Here is a 26,651-nt window from a genome sequence, read left to right as displayed (position 1 = left end):
GACGTTGGTGATGGGTAGCGTCTCCACAGGAACATCAAAATCAGACTTGACGACGGTGGAAGTAGTTCAGTAGTTTCGTGAAGGATGGGCGGTGCTGGTGTATCTATAAGGGCTTCCCTCGAGTGCCTTCCTTATATATATATATATATATATATATATATATATATATATATATATATATATATATATATATATATATATACACACACACACACTAGCCTGAGCCAGGTAGCCATTTTATCGACCAACCACCCTTCGGCTGCATAAACAGCTAGTTTGACTGTGGACCGTCTGACGTAACCAGGATTCGAACCTATGCGCTCGACGGTGGGCGGCCCTTGAATGCGTCATGGTCAGGGACGATAACCGTTACATCACAGTCGTTGTGGGTTGTGTACTGGGAAAGTTATGTTCCAAGTTGGGGGACTTGGCTGACTACAGTGGTGCTCCGCAGAGGAAGAGGATATGCTGAACATGCAGGAAACTCGATATCTTGATGGACAATGGAGATAATAGATGGTAAGGTGATGGCTGTCGTGGATCAGGGTCGACAGTGTTGGAATCCCCCTTGAAAAAGCACTTGTCATGCAGGGAGGTGTGTGTGTGTGTGTGTGTGTGTGTGTGTGTAATCAGATTTCACCCAAGAGATTAATAAAAAGAATATACTAAGAAGAATGAACATGTATATATTAAATGAAAAAAAGACGATTAAGTGAACTTCTAAGAGACTGTTTGAAAAAGAGAAAAATATCCCAAGCAACAGAAGGATTCACTGAATATATCGGAAGCAACAGCAGGACTGGCTGAAGACGCCTGTTATATATATGGCGGACGCGGAGTGGATCGACATGCGTTCCTTAGCATGCAAGGAACGGAGCCCAGTAAGGTGTTATGTCATCATGGGAGATGTATTGATTATATAGATGGGTTGGGTCGGGGGATGGCAGAGTTGGCCGGCCAGGTAACCAACTCTTCCAGACATGGAGACCTGAGAGTGAAGACCAGGGACTCTTGTTTACATATATGCTGGCCAGCAGGTAGGAACCAGGACGGAGGCTCGTCTGCATCATCATTATGGTGGTGGAGGGATGTTGGGGTACAGACGGTGGTGATGGGGGTTCAGATGGTGGTGATGGGGGTACAGATGGTGGTGATGGGGGTACAGATGGTGGTGATGGGGGTACAGATGGTGGTGATGGAGGTACAGATGGTGGTGATGGAGGGGGGGGGGGGGTAAAGATAGTAACAGTACTGGTAGGTTACAGACAGACAGACAGACGGCGATGTGTTATGGCGTGCGGGATGAGAGGAAGTGTTCTGAAGTGAGCACAAGATGTGTGATGAGGAAGCATGGGGTCCGGAGGGGACCGAGGTGTGGTGTCAGGAGAGAGAGAGAGAGAGAGAGAGAGAGAGAGAGAGAGAGAGAGAGAGAGAGAGAGAGAGAGAGAGTATGAAGGGAAGGCTACCAGAGAGAGAGGAATATCACGAACGAAAGGAAGTTGTCTGAGGAATATTGTCAGTCCGGAGACACACTTACCGAGTCATTGTGGGGTGGGAGGAGACAATGTTCCTTGGGTAGACCGCTGTGTCCTGTGCTCACCACACGACGTTCGTGGCCATCGTAGACATCTGGTGAGACTCCCGCTCAGTTCCTGCGATGACTTTCACGTAAATGAATATGCAAATTAAATCAGTTATATATATATATATATATATATATATATATATATATATATATATATATATATATATATATATATATCAATGACAAGAATGACATTAATTGAGTTGAGGTCCCGCCGTTTGTCGTGTCAAGAACGTGACGTCACCCATCTGAGGGCACTGATGCGTGACGTCATCAGCGTTCTGTACCTGGCCGGGACTATGTTCCATGCAATACAGTATTACCGTTACGAACATTCCACTCGACCACATCTTTACGACCCTTCCGTCTCTTTTTAAAAGCCACACCGTCATGCTCGAGGGCCGTACAGTTGTGCTCAACGACGGAAACGTCCAGCTTACGGGCCGTACCGGCGTGTAAAGGGATGGCACAGTCGTCGTTAAGGGTCATATCGTTGTCATTAAGGGTCATATCGTCGTGCTTAAGGGTCATATCGTCGTGCTTAAGGGTGGTACCGCCGGCGTGACGTAGGGATCTTTTATACCTTCGTTTGTCCTCTTGGTCAGAAACATTACTTTTCAACTGGCTAAACGTTACCAACTAGTTACATAATCGCATCGTCAATTTGAATAAATTCTTGATAATCATATTTGATATAATGAACTACGTAACTAGTTTAATTATCCTCTAAGTTCCTAAAGATATTTTCTAGCCCATTGTGTGTGATGCAAGAGGTCACAATGGCGCACGTAACCTAGTATATACTGATGACCACCAGGAAAATGAAACGCGATAAGTTCCCAAGTACACTTTCGTGTAATGATCACATCGTCAGGGGAGACACAAGAATGAGACTGAAGACGTAGAACAATCAGTTGATATACAAGGAAGAGACGTAGCTAAGACGCCATTGGTAAACAAGCGTTACCGGTAACGCTTGTTATGTAATTCAATAACTACTTTGTACTATATACATAAAGTGTTATCTAAGAGAGAGAGAGAGAGAGAGAGAGAGAGAGAGAGAGAGAGAGAGAGAGAGAGAGAGAGAGAGAGAGAGAGAATGAATAACAAAATATCATGAGGTAAGAACAGAATGCAGAAAAACATTACGAAAAACGTACTGAACACTGTAATCGGAGCCAAAAGATGATCAAGACAAGATCCACACATCGTAAACCTAAATCGTATCTCAGTTCGCTTTTTGCCATTTTGCATGGAACCCAATAATTAAATGTCGTATTTCCTTCTGTAGCACAGACGATAATCTTTCTTACCATTTTATTCTAGATATACCTTTTATTGTTTGGAACTTCATTTTTCACTTAATATCGAATGTGAAGATATATAAAAAAATATCCAAGATTAAACATAATCATTGCCTACGGGGGCTTTAATTAAACACATGATTTAGATATATGTCGATAATCTACATTATGGAAATTGGTAAGGCAGTAAAATTATGGAGATCAGGAAGTTACAATGACTAATGATGCATCAAATCAGAAAAATATGGTATTAAAACTGATCTCAAATAATTAGGAGTGCTCAATGACTGGGGTTTGAATTCTAATTCCAAGGGGACACTCGACCCCTCCGGCTGGGGTCTGTGTTCTGAACCCGAGCAGATGTTGTGGGGAAGGAGATGTAACATGACCCCAGTGACCAGCATGTCTGACCTCTCCTGCCGTCTCTTTGTCTCGCCTTCCCTCCCAGGACCTCTGCCCTTGCCTACTCATCCTCTCACGCCACCCATCGCCTCCTGAATTTTAACCGTACCTGAGTGTTAACTGGGAGTTGATTTTATACATGAAAGAACTGCATTAAATTACTTGCTTAGTATTTGCTTTCACGTCGATGTAAAAGAGACTTAACTTGAAGTTAATGAGGTAAATATAAGTTTACAAGAACAAAGTCCTGTTTCCGTGTGAATGTTTTCTGTTTCAGTTGAAGTCTCTGATCTACCCCCTTTGACCAAGCCTCACTAATTAGCTTATTTCACCAGTTATCTGAAAAGAAAATATGTGATTTCTGCAAGGCAAATGATATTCATAGTCTAATGCAAGTGAAATAACCAAATTAGGAACATTTACACTGCTCCTCTACACCCCCTAGACGTTGGAAATTCAAACGGAGAACATGCCAGGGAAGTGGTCGAGGTTATCAATGCAAACGAGTTCTTAAGACGTTGAAAAAATAGCTTCACAAAGGACGGTCCCTCCTCCCGGCTCCTCGGAAACCTAAGCTGGCGAAATACACGAAAATTTGTCATATGAGACTATTATTTGGATTCTTTTGAGTCTGTGATCAAGTTCCACAAGGGGAAGTGATTATGGGTACATGCCACTGATGTGGGAAAGCAAATCGTCTCACAAATGAATGAAAAACACCTTCACGAAAACATAATCAAGAAATAACACAAATGTCAAAATAACAAAGCTGGTCCACATAATTTACATGTATGATAAATAGAAGTCGTTATAAAAAATCAAATATTGCACAGATCATCTACATGTATGATAAATAAAAGTATTTATGAAAAATCAAATATTGGTTTATCAAATTTCCAGTCGTATCACACTTGAAACCTACCCGATGCCTCGTCTAGAAGCTTCTCCCGCCAACCATAACACCATTCATCACATAAGTTTATACAAAAATCTTATGAAATACATACCTAGATCTACTATACCTATTTACTAAACTCAAGAAAGCAATTAAAAGAAAGCATTAGGCCGAATTGGAAATTTATATTTAACCAGCAACCGACTTAATGTAAGAAAAGATTGCAATTCTAACCAAAATATGAGGACTTACTCCTTACAAGAATGATACACTCACGTACTCTAATGAAGATATGTCTGTTAAAAGTATAAGGCAATGGGTGTAAATCAAAGAGTATTTACTGTGCGTAATAAAGGTATGAATGACCAGGTCGTGAAATATACATTTGATACAGAATGTAGCAGTTGTCTCACTATACTAGATTACAGAGGCAATTAAGCATGATGGTGTTTCCTGAATCATTTGTGATGCATATCTTTATAAGCTCTCATTAACACGCCTCCTTTCCGTTAGCGGCTTCTCCCCCCCCCCCCCTTCACTACCTGTTGCTCTCACTTGCTATTATTGTCCCTCCCACACTTTTACTCTACTTATCCCTTACATTTCTGAGTCTCACACATACTTTCTGCCATTCATTATGCCTCTTCCTTTCACAGTCTCCCTCCTGCCGCCTTTCTCGTAACCGCCTCTGTTCCATTAGTTACAGCTTTCCATTACTCTAAAAGCCATACTTCCTTCTTCTCCCTATAGTTACTTGCTTCTTCCTTTCACTCACCTTTACTCCATCTGATCTTCTATACCTTCCTTTCGTATGTATAGTTTTCTTCATCTCATCCAGTGCCTTTTCCCAACCGCGGTTTCGTCGCACTTTGTTGATAGGTTTTAATTCAAACGGAATACAATTCCTCACATGACTATACCTAAGTTTTTTTTCTTCAGATGAACATGAGTTGGGATGGGAAGGTTCAAATTGCCTTACATTACCTGATTTTATCAAATCTGGTATAATTTGCAATTTAAGCTGCCGAAAATTGGATCTTCAAAAGATTCATTTGACTGGAGGACCTGGGATGAACCCTAGGATCTTTTATACTCTTCTTTTGTTTCGTTAACTTTCTTCTCTTCACCATCCATCCAGAATCTTCAGCTCCCAAAACCACTCCATACTTTCAAGAATTAAGGAAATATGATCCTAGGTATACCCGCGCCACATGTACTTGGGAGGGTCGGTGGATTTCGTGCGTGTCGTGGGTAGACGGTGTCAGTCAGCTGTTAGAAATAAACAAACGCGTCCTTGACTGTAGTAATAACAAGGACTGAATTGTGAAAGTAATGGAGGCTCAGAAATATGCTGGCAGTATACAGCTTCCTGATACAGATGTGGTGTTCAGGAATATCAGAAATGCGAAGCGCTTTGCCATCGATATTGGTAAATGATACTGAAATGTAGTGTGTTTGTACATTATACCATTGCTGACTATTTCTTGTATCGTTAGGGCATCGTGGCAGACGTATGAATGCCTACGTAGTATCGAATAATTGAATCTTTCAAAAACCTCGTCACTGTAGAAAGTTGATATATGGGTAAAAATTCACTGTAGTTGAAATTAGGAGTGCGGTGTTGATCTTAGAAAATAAATCTGACTTTTTAGGAATTTTAGCCCTCTAGAGGAATCATTTCTAATGGATCTTTATTGCTTCCAATATTTCCATCATAGAATTTAACACTGGATTGTAGTGCTAGAAAATTTATAGAAGGTGTGGGATAAATTATTTGACTTAAACACAAGAGATAAAAGTGAAATTCATCTCTACAACAAAACTAGCTTTGGAAATTACATTTGTTTTTTTTATTACAGTGATTGCATACTTGATGAAACTGACGAGACCTATTAATTTTCAACTCTTGATATTGAATTACTGCTTGTGGGAAGAGCTACAAAGAGCAAGGAAAGTGTGGGCTTAGTGAATATGCAAGAAGATGAAACTTGTAGAAATCAGAAGATTCAATGAAAAATCACCTAATTCCAGCTGGTGTATGAAATTTATGTACATTATCACTGTTAAACAGATGACATATGTTCACACACACATAAAAGAATCAATTCCACATAATGATCAGCAGGACACTACATTAATTCTGGTATATTTCTGCTGAAAATCCTGTTAGGGTAAGAAAGATGAGGTTTTCCTAGATCACATTCATCTCCCCAAGTGAACATTTTCCACAAGTGCTCACTCTATCATTAAGTTAAAAGTAATTTCCTGAAGATAGTGTCACTGTGCAGCTTGACTTTTACTAACAGTTGATCTTTTAAACCATAGCTTATGATTTTGTTTTCATGGTCCAGGTCTCTAAAACCAAGGAAACAAAGATGTATAACTTTTTTTGGAAAAACTGAGTTTGATTTTGAAATTTAAAGAAATTAAACAATGAGAGCTAAAGAAATGTTAGTTTTAGGATTGTGAAGCAATATGACAGGATATTTTGCCAACATATTGGTATTAATGGGTCATATATGCCAAGATTATTTACATATTGTTATTTCTTCTTACTTCTCTTACAGGTGGTTCTTTGACTAAGATTGCCTATTATTCTACAGTGTCTCATCGGAAGGTGTTGTACAATGCAGAAAAAGACAGGACAGCTTCAGTGAGTATGAATCAGTCTTGAATATAGTGTATGCATCATATCATATGAACCCTTTTGTGGCAGTAGTGTTAACAGACAGAATAAACAATAAGAAAATCATCTATAGAGACCAATTATAATTATATTACAGTACTTTGTTATTGTAAGGACCATTTGTACAGTAACATGAATACTCTTATATTTTGATATAATTGATGATACATGATTAACTTTTACATCACTCTCTGGCTACCAACATTCTGGATTTCTTATTTTGCATGATCAAGGTATGTAGGTTTACAGATAATTAGGGATGTATTGTATAACCATTGGATTATCCAGTATAATATATATTTTTCTAACCAGGGTATTTTAAGTTATGGTACAACAGCATTAAGTTATGGTACAACAGCATGAAGGTCCTTTATCACAGAGGCATACTTAAGTTATAAATTCTTTGATCTTCAGGTGGATGGCAGTGACTACCAGTATGAGAGCTCTGAGACAGAACGTTTGCACTTTGTTAAATTTGAAACCAAGTACATTGAACACTGGTTAGATTTTATACAAAAGCACTTGGTCTTCAGTAAGGAGTCAATGGCTGGAAAAAGTATAAAAGCTACTGGTGGTGGAGCCTATAAGTATGCTGAATTGATACAGCAGAAACTAGGACTTACGTGAGTGTTATTTTTGGTAAAGATGAGAAAGTTAAATTCTAGTCTTCGCTAAGTTTTGATATCATTCTAAAATGTTTTTACAGTGTTTTTATACCTTACAGAATGCATGAATTCTTATTATTACTCAAATACAAACTTCTCTGCAGGGTGGAAAAGGAAGATGAGATTGGTAGTCTGATTAAGGGGTGCAACTTTTTGCTTCAAAACATCCCAGATGAACAGTTCTCCTACAGTCGCCATGAGGATCCTGCATACCGCTTTATAAACACTGAGCCAAATATTTTCCCATATCTTTTGGTCAACATAGGGTCTGGTGTTAGCATTATGAAGGTAAGATAGAAATGCTGTTATAGCTTGTAGATTTCCTTTTAGTCCAGTACCTAAATTCAGGAGTTCATGATGGCATTACAGTCAGTAACTTTGAAGAGAGAGAATTACTTTGAATCAGGGAAGTTACTTTGGATAGAGGGATGGAAGTTTTTGCAAGTGCAAGATTTAAGAATAATTTTCAGGATAGGATAATAGAAGTTCGTAATGGCTATAAATATTCCCCAACAGTTGAAAGAAGTAATGAATTACTTTGAATATACTTCAAAAAGTACATAATCAGAAAAAATCAATGCAAGTAAATGGAATACAGATAGTCAGACATTTGATAACACTGTTTTATTATTAGTTATAGATGCTTAATTACCTTTTCTTCATATAGTAAGAAAGTTAGACAGTGCATTTTAAAGTGGACATGTTGAATAGTTTTAGTTTTATAAGTGGTCAATAATTATTTACTAAACATCATATTTGAGGAAATATTATTCTCACTCTTGCTTCAAATGTGCATGCACTTAGCTTACAGCATAACACTTTGGCATGGTTTTCATCAGTGAAGTTTAAAATGTTTTACTAGACTGACACTTCACATTTTTTAAGTCTTTTTGCCTATTGGAGAGTTAGTTGAATTTGAGCACTCATGGTTAAATAGAGATGGTTGAATCGGTTTTTTCCACTACAGGTTGAGGCAGATGACAAATATGAACGAATTGGTGGTACCAGTATGGGTGGTGGAACATTTTGGGGTCTTGGATCATTACTGACTAAAGCTACAGGATTTGATGAACTTCTACAACTGGCTAGTGCAGGGGATCATCGTAATGTTGACTTGCTTGTGAAAGATATATATGGTGGGTATCTTGAAGTATTCTCCTCTTAAGCAATATAATTAGGTTTCTGAAATACTTAATAATCTTTCCACCAGCAGAGCCTTTTTAGCTTTGGTTAGTTAATAGCTGTACAGTTGAGTTTACAGACAAACATATGAGTTAGATTATGATGTTTCTCCTGCTGTTCTGTTTACATTGTATGTAAATCAAAAGAATTTAAAATCCATTCTGATGAAAACAAAATTGTAGGTGAAACTAAATTCCTTACTAGATTAGGAAAATCATGACAATTACAAAAATAAATTTTTGAAATTGGCAAGTTGGATGAAAAAACATTTTTTGGAATCAACTGTTCAAAAGTAAAAGCAAGTACACCTGCAGTGCCATGTTTTTTAGTGATTGATACTTGGATCAGATATTCTATGTATCATCTTCCCAATTTCTTAAGAGCATGCTTTTAGAATTTAGATTTTTTTTTTCCATAAGAGGGTAAACACGAAAGTAAGGCTGGACTTGTTTGCTTGAAAATAAATTTATGGAGGAAAAAAATAAAACTTTCTGGCTCTTGAAGATCCATGCAAGTTGTCATATTCTACTAAAGGCTTTATTGACTTCAGTGTAACAAGGGAAACACCTTGAAAACATGGGGGCCTGTTTGCTAGCATAATTAGTTGAGTTAGTTGCTTTGATTTTTATTGATTATTAAAGTTGTTGCTTAGGTCCCCATGACCAAGGCATTTTTGGTTAATGAGTTTTGTGTCGGTGAACCTTTGTTAACCTTTTTGGATGTATAAAGATAGGGGATGAGGCTTTCTGTTATACTCTAGATGAACAAGGCATGTACAACTAGCGGTTAGTTGTGTGTAAATGTTTTCAATAATTTTTGAATTGTTGCATTATTTTTGATCTCGTATAGTAACTTTACATACTTATACTTTCATTTATAGATGTTTGTTTTATGATATCATATATAACAAATGGTAAATCTTATACAAACATTACATTACAGCAAGTTCATTGAGATTCATTCTTCCAGTAGTGGGTAAACATTTACGATAATCATAGATTTGTGAGACTGTTTTTGGTGAGATTTTTTTTTACATGCATTTATTCATAGGTAAGTGCTCTTTCTCAATACATACTCTAAATAAACAAAAAAGTTTCTTGAGGTGCATACTACTGCAAGTTAAAAAGTTTCTTGAGATGCATAGTATTGCCAGGGTGTAGATGTTTACAGTAACTGTATATTATTGTGATACATTGTTGGTTTCATTTTTTATATGACTTTGCTTGTAAATGATATTGCTCTATAATATCAAATACGCTGAGCAGTAGATATTATAACAGCAATGTGGATTTGTTTATTTCTTTAATAGATGGTAATACAAATTTTATTTTCACACTTTTTAATAATACAAAATATGTTCCTATGTGGTATTGCCAAATATTGGTCAAGAAAAGTTTTGATATAATTTGAAACCATGAAATGAGCCTGTTGAACAAAAATTTAATTTTTAGTGAATCTGTAGGGCATTTAACATGTATTATATCAAGTGTAGATATGATGATCACACTAGTCCATGATGAAAGTTTAAAGGTGAAATTGCACTTCAGTAGGATTTCACATAATTTTGTTTACATGTAATTTTTCTTTACATGTGGCATGACGTGTTTCATGGAGACAGTCCACCTCATCAGTTACCAATATTTCATTAAGTTATTAACATCAAAATGGTGTATGCAACACAGTTTTTGGATAACTCATAAATGAGTCAGGCAAACAGCAGCAGAAGTGAGGCCAGGCAAACAGCCATGCTCTGATGATCACATTACACAGGGCTTAGAGGAATTAGAGCCTCATGTAATCCTATGGTAGAATTGATCTGATAAACACATCTTTTGTATCATTCCATGATTTCCCCTTCTTAAAGCATAAAGAGCTAGATTCATAATTGCATTGGTCAAGGAATGTGACATATAAATGATAATTTTCTTCTTCCTCATAACTGTTATGCTTTTATGTTTTGCCATATCTCCCATTATTTTTTGTTCTTTTTTTGTCCAGTTGAACACTGGCCAAAGCTTTTTCTCATTTTTGTAAACAGTAGATGGGAATGTGTAAGGTATGGTCTGATGACTTGTAAATCATTGCTGTTAACCAACCGACTGTTCTCATTGTAACATTTTGTTTAGACTGCCTTTTCAGGGATAGGTAAAGACTAGAGTTAGCCACATTGGTTAATGGGGACGAAAAGATGCTCATGTTCTTCATATTTTGTTATTTGAAGACATTACAGATAAACATGAACAGAAAACGGAAAATTCAATGAAACCGTATTCCTTTTCTTTTATAGGGGGTGACTACAGTGCCTTGGGTTTAAGTGGAGACATAATAGCCTCAAGTTTTGGCAAGGCTATGCATCACGGACATATGAAAAGTGATGACAGTCCCGGTATGTTTACTGGCATGCAGTATTTTTGCAGCAGAATCAGTGCATGTTAACTCATTTGGCCTCTCATGCACTCCACTCACTAGCATCTTACATTATTTTCCTCTTCTTCACATTTTGATCTTCTATATTACCTGTCACTTTATTCTTATAGTTCTCTTTGATATCTTTTCATTTTTCATTGTCTTAGAATCTGAATGTGTAACACCATCCTTATACCTATCCTCCAGTGCATGCTCTGATACTACATTTAATCTCCTCCTTTCAGGAGGAAAGTGGTGAATTATGTTCAGATTAGCTTTGATTAAGTATTCAGATAGACCAGCATAGATCAGTATTTTTGAATGGTATGGTAATTGGTAATAGTTTCCTGCTAGCATTAGTTCGTATATGCACATCTTCAGCACCTGCTGATTCTCAGGAATTGATTTATGTATGGCTTTTTATCAAATCACAGTATGCAACTGAGTAGCAATATCAAAAATAGATTTAGTGGCATCATTTGGTAAGTATTGTGAAGTCTTACAATAGAGAAAATTTGATAACAACTGCACATAAGTCTGATTGATATGATAAATGTATGATCTAAACCATGAGACAACAGAAAAAAATCCCACACTGCTTGTTCAGGACCAGTCATTTCTTAAGTACATTGTGATTTATAAATCATGCATGACACCATTGCATATTGTAGAATGGTCTGAACTTTTCCTCAGAACAAATTGTGTCCAAAATTGTATACAGACACTGAACAGAGGTAGACACTTTGACACTGTAGTAAGAGATGATTAAAGGTAAAGTGGGAAGAGGATGAGAGGGCTTTGGTTGTTTTAACTTTATTCATATCTGATATTTTATTTGATGCTCTCTTCAGTTTGTAATAAGCATTAATATGAAGTTAAAGATACAGACCAAGATTGAGTTGAACTAACTTTTGCTTCTTTTTTCGATTAGTAATTCTTTGGATTAGTTTTGTAAACTTTTCTGTTATTATTTATTCTACAGAAACTAATTCAAACAAAATTGTTCCTGATCAAAAAATGCTTAAAGTTATTGATTATTCAGTGTGGTACATTATATATTATTTGTCAAAGGAAAACTGTAGAACTTTAAAAAAAACACAGGGTCTCTGATTTCAGTAAAACATTCATAGAATGACAGTGTTTAAAGAAAGAAATGATTACTGGCTAAATTTTTTTAAGATGGAACTGACAAATGAAAGAGAGGCACCTTATGGCATTGCTGCTGAGGTAAGTAAATAGCTCGATGGTTTCTCAGCTTTGGCTTATACAAGGTGTTTCACATATGGGTTGATCCATCATACAAGACAGATAACTGGTGGAAGATATACTCTAAGGTGCTCCAATTCACATACAGGCGACTGGGCTGAACACATACAGACTCTTGCATCACATGGAGTAGAAGTGGGTACTAAGATGGACTGGATTCTCATGGAAGCAGGGTCCTCCACCCTTAGGAAGCTGCATGTAGACCCCACTCGACAACACAAGGGAACCCTTATGGCATCCTATTACCACTCTGCACATGCTTAATAAACCTGAATAACTAAATTCTAAGCAAGAAAATCACCCAGAGATTGGTCTTGAAATACAGCATGGTTGTTGCTGTTGAGTCTTATCTAGACACTATATCTCCACAGTCATCAGTACTTAAACTTTATTCTTAAACTCTTTCCATCCACCTATTAGGCCTTTCATTGCACATTCAGATAAATATGTTAAGTAATTTTTTCTTATTTAAAAATGCTCATATTTCCATGTATAAAAACTCCATAGTTACTTTCGTAGTCATGCCTCTTAGAATATCATAAGAGCTTCAATTTTCTTATACCTCATTTCTTGTACTTTTTCTGATTTCACATCCCTCTTTCAACAGATCTATGGTAAATCCCATTACAGACTTGTGTTTCATTTATTTTTAGTGAAGCATATATTATCTTTATTGCATGCTACCTAGGCCTTGTATTTTGTTGTTCTTAAAGCTCAGTAGTGTGTCTGCCTGTTAGCGTTCATTCCTCCATTTCTTTAAATGTTCCTTTAGAAAGCTGTACTTTCTGTATGAATAATGGATAGTCTGTTCATATGTTGTTACCATTATTTTCCAGAAACCCTGCTGCTTTCCCTTCATTGGTTTTTAGTTATCTCTCACTGACACAGTTGCTGACATTTACCACACCCACTCTGTTTTCATAAAGTAGTGGACCAACATTATTTGAAAACAACAGGCTAAAGAAAACAAGCATTAGACAGAATTGTTGATTAATATTGGGGATGGGAAGATTGCATGTGTTTCCCACAATCTTGGGTTTAGTTTTGTTTTGAATCATAAGTTTTACATTCAGTTCACTCAAGCTGAGAAGTACCCTTAATGCCACAGAAAATGTAATTTGAATGATCAGGTGTTCTGTTGTAAAATCATTGATTCTCTTTTCCCAGTTTAGAATTAAGTTTTGTTTTCTGAGGAGGATCTTAGTACCTCAGTTTGAATTCTTTTGATTGATACATTTAAGATGATGTTGGTTTACTACTCTATGGCTGTAACTGCTATTTGTTTAGGGACAACATCTTACATTCATAAATCATTTTATATATGTACACCACCTTTCTAATTCCCTTTCATGTTGTTTTTACTCTTTTACCAACCCTTATTATAAAGATTATCATTTCCAGTACTCTTCAGGACTTGGTACCAGGACTGATGATTTGCTGTGCATTTTTTGTATTATTCTCAGTATGTTACCTTTCTTAACATGGTGGTAATTAACTGAAATATTGTCTCTGATAAGTTAGGAGCAATTCTTAACTGTTTTTCATATTAATTTTTCTTAATGAAAGCATTTTCATAATTGTATTCTGAATAAATTTACCGTTATTATAACTGATTTGTTCAGATTTTTTGACTCATGTTCAGTATTCAGATGTATTTTACAGTAAATTTAGAGATTGAAATACTTAGATTACTCCATGGCTACTGACATATTTATTTTGGCACTTTCAGTAGTTTAGTGGACTTAAATTTAAGTTGTTAAATAGCATTAATTCTTAATTAGTGTTGGTAGTGAACTGGAGTGTAATGAGATAATGATTTTTGCATATCTTTGGATACAGATGATAAGTGCATGAAATGTCACCTGGCAAGGCACTCAAGAGGTATGAGGGAAGAGTCAAGTCAGGGGACCACAGTTCATAGAACAAGGTGTGGCTAAACAGTTTATAGGATGTTTTGAGAAGGGGAGGTGATGAACTTTATTACCTTATTTTTATTGGAAACAAATGCTATGTTTTCCATGAGATGTATTGAAAGACAAGGATGTGATGCAGAGATTATTAAGCAAGAAACTAATTTATGAATGAGGTGTTAAACTGAATCCTTGTGTTTTATTTATTTTCAAAAAATGTGTTGGTAAATGAGGAGAGACCAGAAATGGAATGAATGAGAATCTCGTATGAAACTTATTTCACTCATTTTGTATGAATTTGACACTTCAATTTACACAACTTAGAATTAAGAGTAATAGTAATAGATGGTAGTAGAGTAGTATAGGAACCAAAAGGACTTGATGTAGGATGAATTGAAGTGAGGAAGAGATTTGAAAATTATTCTAAAATGGTATGGATGTGTAGAACGAACAACAGATTATGGGGTTATTGAAGACAGTTTATGATGGCATAGCTAAAGGCTGCCGGGGAAAGAGTAGACCAAGCAGATGAATGTATTCAGTCACTGAATTGTTAAGAGTTGAGGTGTGATTGCTGATGATTTATAAGAGAGACAGTTTGTAATTCAAGTAGAATTTAAAGCCTCAGAGTCAGCTTTGTGTGTGAAGACGATGCACATAAAGCACAAATTTGCCTGGTATAGTGGTGAATTGCAAATAAATTTAGCTGGAGTTCAGAGTTTGGATGTATATAGCTTTCATTATAGTTCTGGTTATCTATTACTTTATACCCATTTTCTGATGGACCATGTCTCAGTAAAAGGAGGAATGCTTGGTAGAACTGTTTGTGGAGTAGGAAAACTTTTTTTCTGTACTTGAGATCAAATAGCAGACATTTTCCTGTGACTGGACTACGAAGGAGATTGCACAGACATTCATCAAATGGGAATTCTGACTGTCTAAATGATGGAAAACTGATTTAAAGTATATCCTTATGGTTGAGACATTCATTTCTTTGGCTAAGTATTGGTTAGCCCCACTCATTCTGATGATAGCTCACCTTGTTACAGTTAACAGACATGTCTTTTCAGCTAGACCTTTCTGTTCTCATTTTTCATTTTTCCACTTTTAAGTTATGGTGATTTATGTTGTTATGGTAATCATATGCAGAAAGATCTTGTTTGATTCTTCTTTGTTTTAACACAGAACTTAATTGTCACAGGTAGTAGGCATTCACTGACTAGTGATGGCAATGCGGTAGGCAAACATCGCAGAGGTTTTCAAATTCCTCCTCTTGGTTCTGGTTGATGTCTTTTCTTTTTGCCTCACATATGCTTGGGTTATTGGCATTCATTCCACAGACACATATTCTGTCCTGCTTCCACATAACACTTGACAACACTTAGCTACATAATTCTTTATATTTAACCTGAAATTTTTCAGAAGTGAGCAATTCACACTATCCCTGCCTGATGACAGAATCTTGTCTGAAGTAAAGTAGGCTCAAAAGATGGGGCAACTTGAGTGTAGAAGTTTCTCTCCACACTGTATGAATAGGCAATTGTGTATTTGGTGGTCTTCTCCAGTCAAAGTAGCCAGCTGCTGAGATGGACATCCTTACTACCCTAGCAGTGACCATCACTCTTCATCATCTGTATTTAGTTGGCCAGCTAATCACAGGCTTGATAAATTTTTGATTATCCAGCAATTTCTTTGGTATTAAATGGACACTGCATCCTTAGCTTCTCCATTATCTTATTCCATTTGTTCTCTACCCTATCGCTAGAAACATTTCTTCACATCATTGTCGCTGTTCTCTTAGTTTCTTGTTTGTTTGTTTTTAATTAGTTATTCAGTTTCTTGTTTGTTTGTATTTAATTAGTTATTCATCTTTTTAAAGAACCATAAATGTTAGCATTATCAGATTTGTTAAAAAATTTTGAGGTTTAATCACAGCCCTTTCAGACCTTCATTTCATTCTGTGTCAGTAAATGTATGGCTGCAACCTTCTCCATACAGTTTAGCTTTCTCACTGCTGGCATATCTTTTTTATGTACAGCACAGGTAGATGAGGCCCTAATCAAGGCAAGCAAGTATGAATATGTACCTGTGTATATATGTATATGTCTGTGTATGTGTATGTATATGTTGATATGTATTTGTATATGTATATATATGTTTATGTATGGGCATTTATGTATGTATACATACATATGAGAGGATGGGCCGTTTCTTGTTTGTTTCTGTTGCTACCTCGCTGGCGCGGGAATCAGCAATCTAGTATGATGAAATAGACATTCATTCACATTCATTCTTTAGCTGTCATGTGTAATGCACCAAAACCACAACTCCCTATTCACATCCAGGCCCCACAGGCCTTTCCATAGTTTACCCCAGGCATTTCACATGCCCTACTTCAGTCCATTGACAGCACATCAACCCCACTGTACCACATCATTCCAGTTCACTCTATTCCTTGCATGCCTCTCACCCTCTTGCATGTTCAGGCCACGATCACTGGAAATCTTTTTCACTCCATCCTTCCACCTCCAATTTGGTCTCCCACTTATTCTCTCCTTGTTCCATCCACCTCTGACACATATATCCTCTTTGTCAACCTTTCCTTGCTCATTCTCTCCATATGTCCAGTCCATTTCAACATGCCCTCTTTTGCTCTCTCAACCACATTCTTTACTTAATAAAACCACCTCACACCACATATTGCCTCAAACATTTCATTTCCAACAGATCCATCGTCCTCCATACAATCCTGTCTATAGCCCACACCTCGCAACCTTATAATATTGTTGGGACTACTATTCCTTCAAGCTTACCCATTTTACTCCCTCAGAAACGTTTTCTCTTTCCACACATTCTTCATTGCTCTCAGAACCTTCACCCCCTCCCCCACCATGACTCACTTCCGCTTCCATGGTTCCTCCAATTCTTCTATATGGCTAATCCTGGAACTTGTCTAGATTTCTTCATGTATTGTTACAGTCTCAGATACTTTGTATTACCTTGTATAGATTTATTATTATTTGCAAAAATATTCAGCTAAGATTTGTACCCTTCTGGCAAGCCATCTTCAAAGACTTAGTAGAGCTGTGTTTTCTGTAGCACACCACAGTATAGAAAAGACACCTCTGACTTCTATCATCTGTTTGTTTTGTTTCTGTTTAGGGATCTTTTGATCTGCCAGAGAAGCCCCATTCTAATACCTGCCTGGATTTTTTTTTTTTAGCCAAGCTTTTGTAGTTGACTGTCACATGCTCCCTTCTGCTGGCATGAATACCACAAAGTATAACTGATAGGAACTCAGAAGATTCACATTATAAGACCTTTTCATCTGAACTCATATTACCTCTCCATAACCTTCCTGACTTTCTTTTCAAATATTTTAGTTCATGTGTGTAAATTTGTGATGTGTGTATATTTTTGTCAAGGAAGTGAGTTTTCATGTGTATATGTGTGCGTTTCACATTTGCCAAAGCAATGGATGTTCTGATCATAAAAGTTAACCAGGCTCATATGCTGAGTTTTTGGTTGTTTGATGAAAATATGACCATTTTGTCAATTATTTTGATCTCCTGTTTATGGGGTATCTGTGCTGTCTAACTCTTGGATGGATCATAGGCACATGTTCATATGATTCATATATTTTTCAAGTACAGAAAGAAGTCCCTTGTATTCAAAACAGATTTCCTTCTTATTTGTGATACTTATCTGTTAGAGCAGGTAACTTTACTGCCTGATGATATGATTCAGCATTTAACTTTGTATGACATAGAATGCTGATCTTTTCTTCAACTTATAGTCCATTTGTCTGAATACAGTAAGCTGGATTAATTTGTTTGAAAATTGCTTTTGTCATTTAAAGCTTGATAGGCGTATAGGAGCACTCTGATATGATAAGAATTCAACAACAGGCTGCTGTGTTACCATATCATGATGTCTTTACAGCATTCTTTTGCCTTATTTTTCCTGCAGATGTTGGAAATGTATTGAAAAAAATACTAACTCCTGCATGAGAGCATGTGCCTAATACTGTTTTTTATTTCAACTTATGAACAATGATGCCATTTTATATATCCAGTGATACAATGTGGTTAACAGATATCATGCATTATATATAATTTGTTTGCATAATATGATCAGAAAAGTTTTGAAATTATGCCAAATCCTTTTCAGTGTTTCCTCTTCATGTCAGTTTATCGTTTGCTCTCCAAACCTGGTAATATTTTGATTGGATTTCCTATGTAATAATGATGCATATAGTCTGTTAACTGACACTGTACAGAGGGCTTGAACAACTTTTCCAAGCTTTCTAATCACATCACTAACTGAGTTGAGTTTTACAAGTTTTGGTTATTGCCTGTTTGACTGACAAAGAAGAATGAAAAGCGAATATTCTAGGGATGATTATTGTGAAAAATAACCAAAATAGTCTGATATTGTGAAATTATTTTAACTACAAAATTATAATTTAGATGATTTTGATTAAGGCAGCAGGTTGTAAAGAACACCTCTACTTCCCCCAAGGCAATAAAGCTTCACATTTTGTCTTCTGTGCTGTCTGTCCCGTTAGCATGAGATATCATATTGGACGTACATTCCCTGAGAATCTTCCTTCTAGGATCTTTTCCATCCTTATGTAAGGTGGGTTGGCAGCTGCCATATGCTTACCCTTTGCAAATGATAAAGTGGTACCTGCTGCAGTTGCTCTTCTAACAGACCTACCATTGGCCAGTCAGCAACCACCACCAGGCTGATGTCTCTGACCTTGCCTTTTACTGACAAGGTCACACATATTTCTTTGGTCATGAGTGACTGGACGTGTTGTCTGACTTCTTCTGTACAGCCAACTTTTCATGGATCAGTATCTGATTTTTTCATTTCAGTTATATTTCAAAATTTTCCTTTTTGTACTTATATATACATATCTCCTGTTGTAAGATTTATTCAGAGTCTAGCTGTTTCGGATGTTTTTTTCCTGTATTACCATCTCATGCTTTGACTGCAAGTCTATATATGCAGCAGGTGGTCTGAGTTGTCCTGAACACCTGTAGGAGCAGGAATACACTAGAGTTGACAGGCAGGAATATGTTAGAGCCTGCAGTGGGGCCACGTTTTTATGTGAATTTTTCAAATTTAAAAAGGATTTGGAAGAAGATATTGAATTTGGATGTCTTTTCTAAACACCATCTTAGAGAATGTCCACCCTACCTAGCAATTAAACATTTGTCCTCTTAGCTGAGACCCCAGATTACCTATTGGTGCTTCTAATAGTTCCAAGTTTTGAGATTTTTTTGATGCACATACTTAGCAGTCCATATTCAAGATGACCACATCTTAGAACTTTTGCCGTACAGTTAGTCATTGGTCATTCAGCCTGTTCTTAAAGATTCTAACTAGTACTCTTCAACATCCCATTTATGGAAGTTTTCACTGTCTATGGTTTCCAGACTTGGCAGTTCAGTGAGGTCCTTCACCTTGCATAGTCCTACAGTTTCAATTGATTTCAGCTTCAAGGTGGAATGAAACAGATGGGAGCTTCAGGTCCCTGACCCTTTAGTTCCAGCAAGATTCTTATGAGGTCAGGAATTCACTGAGACACTAAGTTAGGCATTTTTATCCTCCCAGAGCCAGGTTTCAGTCATGAACTTAGTTCAGTTGCTTTAGGGATTTTTATAGACCACTCCTATTTAAAGGACCTCCACCTCAATTCAGGATTCAGCATTTATAGTTTTCCCAAGTATTCTTAAGGCAAAGGCTTAGAGCTATCTTACATACAACTTTATCTGAGTGCATTCCAGTTTGGCATGAAATACATTTGTCTTCTTAAAGAATCATGTCTTGAAAGTGACTCTGGCATTCTGTTCATTAGCCCTTGCCACCATAGAACAAGACCAGTGATACAATTTCGTCTTGATTGCCCTTCAAGAAACCCTATATCGAATTTTTTTCTCTAACAAGTTTAATATGAAATTCACTTTTTGGGCCCCATACTGAAAAAACTGCTTGCATTTTTCCCCCATAACCCAAAAAGGTGCTTTATGTCCTAGACCTTTTACAAACCAGTATTCTTTACTGGGCGGTTATCTCCTCAGTGTCATACATGAACTCTCATCTTACAACCTTGGTCTCTGGAGGAGAGTTAGTGAATTTCCTGAGATACCTAAATGCTTGGGCATTGTTTTATGATCTTTTGTTGATTTAGATTAACTATTGCTCCACTTCAGATTAAGAATGAAATTATTAGAATTGATAGTTGTAGTTTTAAAATGATAGAGAAAATTAGCCAGGTCCCCTCACAATTGTGAAATGCAGTCATGAATCATCCCACTTTTTTGTGGATTACAAAAATAATTGTTTGGCTCAGCTGGGATGTTGAAATGGATCTTACACTACCTTTCGTTTAGTACCTTTCATGAGAGGAAATCTGTAAGGTGTTTGACAATATTCTTTTATCTTTGTCCGTACGTTGTGGATTTATCCTGTGGTGCTGAGGATTCTTCCCTTTGGAAAATTGATTCCCAGTTTTCTTCAGATTCATCAGTAAAGTTTTTGCCATTAAATCAATGTTATTTGATTTTTTTTAAGCCCTCCACCTTCATATGGGTATGTGAGAAGACAGACTGCATAGGAGAGAAATTTAGGGACTTGAAAGTTGAAAATCCTTTAATCTTTGAGGTAGTGTCCTGCAAGCAATTTTTTTCCTGATTTTATTACCTTACTCAACCTTTCCCTCCTTTTTTAAAAACTTTCTTTCATGAAACAGAATCAGTAGGTAGAAACAGTCATAAGAAACGTTAGGAAAGAGCCTTTGGAAACACTGTGCTAGAGTTACCCTTTGCCAGTGGCCTGTTAAGGGTGTGGCACTGAAGGCTAAGAAGCAGCACTGCAGTACACCATTTGTGGAAACTCTTTTGCCATGGCGACCCCTTTGAGGAAGTTTCCAAAAGGGATGGGCATCAGAGGTATCATTAGATAGATAGAATGTGTTTCCTTACCTGAGTTCACCAGTTATGGAGACTTGTGGCCACCCCTTGAGGGAGTTCCTGAAAGGAACAGGCATCAGAGATATCAGTAGATAGACCAAATGTTTTCTTTTACCATCTGTGGCCACCTTAGGTTGGTACCTGCAGTGTGCAAAATGTGTGATCTTGGAATGGTTAATACGAAGCAGTGTAGCGAGATATCAACCTGGTGGTGGTTGCTAATTGACTAAGAACAGGCCTTTTTGATGAACATTGTTACAGATACTATTGAGTTGTTCACAGAGGGTGAGCAAAGGGGTTTACCTCTTCTGTAAATATGAGGCTGGTCAGGGTAATAACTGCAATATTCCCAATGAATGTATCTTATGCTTGTGGGACACTGCATTGGAAAGAGGAGGGTTTTCAACACTCCGACTCTAAATTTCTGGGTACATCAGAGTATTATACACAAATTGCAAGATTCAAAAGCTGGCAATGCCGTATATTGTATTTTTTAGCCACATGTAAATCTTCAGAACTGTGGTCCATATTGTGAATTTTGGGAAAAGTAGTAACCCAGTGACACTGTAGGAAACAATACTTTGAGTTATGATTTGCTGCTAGGGTAAAAGATTATATCTCTAGATTTAATATCATCAGATGATTTACTTCTGTAGCTGTAACTTCATCAGATGATTTATATTTGTATCTGTAACATCATTGATGATTTATTTCTGTAGCTATAACATCGTAAGATGGTTTATACCCTTGGCTGTATCATCATCAGATGATTTATATCTGTAGCTGTAAAATCATAAGTTAGTTTGTACCTGCAGCTGTAACATCATTAGATTATTTATATCTGTAGATGTAATATTATCAGATGATTTATATCAGTAGCTGTAACATAATCAGATAGTTTATGTCTGTAGCTGTAATATCATCAGATGATATGTATCTTTTGGTGTAACATCATCATATGAATTATATCTGTAGATGTAACATCCTTAGATGATTTATAGTGCAGCTGTAGCATCATCATATGATTTTTATCTTTAGATATGACATCATTGGACGATTTATGTCTGCTGGTGTAACATCATTGTATGGTTTATATTTGTGGCTTCCAGCTTGAACATTTTTCCAAACAGTAAAGTGACTTATGTATCATTGTGTGCAGTTATGATATACTGTATTCTGTGATTTATTGTAGATACTGGGAAAGTATACGTTCATTTGATACTTGATTCAATAAATTTTTCAGGTTATATCACATTAATGGTGATCTCTGAAAATGCTTAAAATGTAATGGTAAGAATTATTATAGAAATTTAAAGAACTAACATTACATACAAGATGATAAATAAATAGTTTTTGTTAAACTGCTCATATAGTCATCTGATTGCCTGCATTCAGTTGATAGAAACCAAAGGAGATATCTTTATAAAGAAATGACTGTTCATTAACTTAATTTTACCTTATAATCCCTTTTATGGGGCTCCTGCTACTTTGAGACTATCCTTTAATCAGGAGCATGGGAATGCTGGACTCCTTTGAAGCAAGTCCCTTGATGTAACTACTCCTTTTAATCCATTGACAAGGAATCAGCTCCACTGATGGTGAATTTTCATTTGTGGTATAACCACATGCAGTTGAAGTCTGGTAACATTAGCCTTTTTGATATTATTATTATTGAGAAGCGCTTGGAAAGAGAGGTCCATGTCAATGAGGAAAAAGGTGAGTATGAATGACGGTATTGTATTCCTGACAGTGTTGTTTGAATATGAGGCATAAGCCAAAGATGAAAAATATGGTAAAGGTTGGATGTGTTGGAGAATGTTTGTGGTGTGAAGGGAGTTGATTGAGGAGAGATGTTAGAGTGAAAGGGAGGTCTGATAGTAAGGAGACTATGATTTAGGAAGTACAAGAGGGTTTAGATTTATAGAGAATACAGGTGAGGAGAGACTGATTAAGAAGCTAAATACATCAAAAGTTGAAGGGACAAGAAGAAGGGGTAGACCAAAGTAGAGATAGAAGGATGGAGTGAAAGATGCTTTGAGGGGTCAGAGCCTGAATATGCAAGTAGGTGTGAGGTGTGCATGAGATGGAATGAACTGGAGCAATGTGGTATTCATGGAGTGACACATTATCACAAGGCTGAGTGAAGACAGTCTGGGAAAGCACAGAGATGTGTGTGAGGCTTCACTGTGGATAAGGGGGCTGTCATATTGGTGCATTAATAGATAACTGCTAGAGAGTGCTTGTGAGTTAATAGGGCCCTTGCACATTTGTCCTTGGTGATACCTCACTGATGCAGGAAACAGCAAACAAGTATTAATACATATATATGTATGTAAGCTGATGTGCTGTCCATGGATTGAACCAGAGCATGTGAAGTGTCTGGGTATGAACCATGGAAAGTCTTGTGGGGCCTGGATTTGGAGAGAGAGCTGTGATTTTGGTGCATTGCACATGACAGCTGGAGACTGAGTGTGAACGAATGTGGTCTTTTTTGTCTTTTCCTAGTGCTTCCTCATGGGGGGGATGCTATTTCATGTGTGGCAGGGTGGCAACGGGATTGGATGAAGGCAGCAAGTATGAATATGTACATGTGTACATATATATATATATTTTTTTTTTTTTTTTTTTTTTATACTTTGTCGCTGTCTCCCGCGTTTGCGAGGTAGCGCAAGGAAACAGACGAAAGAAATGGCCCAACCCCCCCCCCCATACACATGTACATACACACGTCCACACACGCAAATATACATACCTACACAGCTTTCCATGGTTTACCCCAGACGCTTCACATGCCTTGCTTCAATCCACTGACAGCACGTCAACCCCTGTATACCACATGACTCCAATTCACTCTATTTCTTGCCCTCCTTTCACCCTCCTGCATGTTCAGGCCCCGATCACACAAAATCTTTTTCACTCCATCTTTCCACCTCCAATTTGGTCTCCCTCTTCTCCTCGTTCCCTCCACCTCCGACACATATATCCTCTTGGTCAATCTCTCCTCACTCATTCTCTCCATGTGCCCAAACCATTTCAAAACACCCTCTTCTGCTCTCTCAACCACGCTCATTTTATTTCCACACATCTCTCTTACCCTTACGTTACTTACTCGATCAAACCACCTCACACCACACATTGTCCTCAAACATCTCATTTCCAGCACATCCATCCTCCTGCGCACATCTCTATCCATAGCCCACGCCTCGCAACCATACAACATTGTTGGAACCACTATTCCCTCAAACATACCCATTTTTGCTTTCCGAGATAATGTTCTCGACTTCCACACATTTTTCAAGGCTCCCAAAATTTTCGCCCCCTCCCCCACCCTATGATCCACTTCCGCTTCCATGGTTCCATCCGCTGACAGATCCACTCCCAGATATCTAAAACACTTCACTTCCTCCAGTTTTTCTCCATTCAAACTCACCTCCCAATTGACTTGACCCTCACCCCTACTGTACCTAATATATATATATATATATATATATATATATATATATACACACACACACATGGTTGTTTAATTTGTTTATGGATGGGGTTGTTAGGGAGGTGAATGCAAGAGTTTTGGAGAGAGGGGCAAGTATGCAGTCTGTTGTGGATAAGAGAGCTTAGGAAGCAAGTCAGTTGTTCGCTGATGATACAGCGCTGGTGGCTGATTCGGGTGAGAAACTGCAGAAGCTGGTGACTGAGTTTGGTAAAGTGTGTGAAAGGAGAAAGCTGAGCGTAAATGTGATTTAAGAGCAAGGTTATTAGGTACAGAAGGGTTGAGGGACAAGTCAATTGAGAGGTAAGTTTAAATGGAGAAAAACTGGAGGAAGTGAAGTGTTTTAGATATCTGGGAGTGGATTTAGCAGCGGATGGAACCATGGAAGCGGAAGTGAGTCATGGGGTGGGGGAGGGGGCAAATGTTCTGGGAGCATTGAAGAATGTGTGGAAGGCAAAAACATTATCTCAGAAAGCAAAAATGGATATGTTTTAAGGAAAAGTGGTTCCAACAATGTTATATGGTTGCGAGGTGTGGGCTATAGATAGAGTTGTGTGGAGGAGGGTGGATGTGCTGGAAATGAGATGTTTGAGGACGATATGTGGTGTGAGGTGGTTTGATCGAGTAAGGAATGAAAGAGTGTTTTGAAATGGTTTGGTCACATGGAGAGAATGAGTGAGGAAAGATTGACAAAGAGGATATATGTGTCAGAGGTGGAGGGAATGAGGAGAAGTGGGAGACCAAATTGGAGGTGGAAAGATGGAGTGAAAAAGATTTTGAGCAATTGGGGCCTGAGCATGCAGGAGGGTGAAAGGCGTGCAAGGAATAGAGTGAATTGGAACAATGAAGTATACCAGGGTCGACGTTCTGTCAGTGGATTGAACCAGGGCATGTGAAGCGTCTGGAGTAAACATGGAAAGTTTTGTAGGGCCTGGATGTTGAAAGGGAGCTGTGGTGTCGGTGCATTATACATGACAGCTAGAGACTGAGTATGAACGAATGTGGCCTTTGTTGTCTTTTCCTAGCACTACCTCGCGCACATGTGGGGGGGTTGGTATTTCATGTGTGGTGGGGTGGCGACGGGAATGAATAAGGGCAGACTATGAATTATGTACATGTGTATATATGTATATGTCTGTGTGTATATATATATATATATATATATATATATATATGTATATGTTGAGATGTATAGGTATGTACATGTGCGTGTGTGGACGTGCATGTATATACATGTGTATGTGGGTGGGTTGGGCCATTCTTTCGTCTGTTTCCTTGCGCTACCTCGCTAATGCGGGAGACAGCGACAAAGTATAATAAAAAATAAAATAATATATATGAATTATGTACATGTGTATATATGTATATGTCTGTGTGTGTATATATATGTGTACATTGAGATGTATAGGTATGTATATTTGCGTGTGTGGACGTGTATGTATATACATGTGTATGGGGGTGGGTTGGGCCATTTCTTTCGTCTGTTTCCTTGCGCTACCTCGCAAACGTGGGAGACCGACAAAGTAAAATAAAAAATAATAAAAGTAATATATATATATATATATATATATATATATATATATATATATATATATATATATATATATATATATATATATGTATATATATATATATGAAATGTCTGTGTATGTATATGTATGAATACATTGAAATGTATAGGTATGTATATGTGCATATGTGGGCATTTATGTATATACATGTGTACGTGGGTGGTTGGACCATTCTTTCATGTTTCCTTGCTTTGCCTCACTGTCGCGGGAGACAGCGATTAAGTATGATAAAAAAGATATGTATGTAAGTGAAGATGTTGCTGGACTCCACCTACTCGAGTTTACACCATGAGTGAAAAGTCACCTGCA

General features: G+C 37.3%; 1 protein-coding gene across 3 annotated transcripts in view; it reads left to right on the top strand.

Annotated features, from left to right (window-relative positions):
- The first annotated feature begins 401 nt into the window (after positions 1–401).
- Positions 402–26,651, top strand: part of LOC139766376 (4'-phosphopantetheine phosphatase) — a 51,246-nt gene continuing 24,996 nt past the window's right edge. Inside the window, exons 1-7 of one of the 3 annotated variants that reach the window (XM_071694921.1) lie at positions 402–519; positions 6,754–6,839; positions 7,287–7,495; positions 7,642–7,825; positions 8,505–8,673; positions 11,007–11,105; positions 14,231–14,272. In XM_071694921.1, the coding sequence (XP_071551022.1) occupies positions 504–519; positions 6,754–6,839; positions 7,287–7,495; positions 7,642–7,825; positions 8,505–8,673; positions 11,007–11,105; positions 14,231–14,272 (805 nt within the window). In that variant the 5' untranslated portion in view covers positions 402–503. Of the gene's footprint in view, positions 520–5,447; positions 5,616–6,753; positions 6,840–7,286; positions 7,496–7,641; positions 7,826–8,504; positions 8,674–11,006; positions 11,106–14,230; positions 14,273–26,651 lie in introns of those variants that run through there. The other 2 variants (XM_071694919.1, XM_071694920.1) reach the window with 2 other exon arrangements.

Source organism: Panulirus ornatus, chromosome 57 (assembly GCF_036320965.1).
Source record: "Panulirus ornatus isolate Po-2019 chromosome 57, ASM3632096v1, whole genome shotgun sequence".
NCBI classification, from domain to species: Eukaryota; Metazoa; Arthropoda; class Malacostraca; order Decapoda; family Palinuridae; genus Panulirus; species Panulirus ornatus.
Note: the sequence above shows the minus strand (reverse complement) of the source record. Positions and strands in the feature narration are given on the sequence as shown.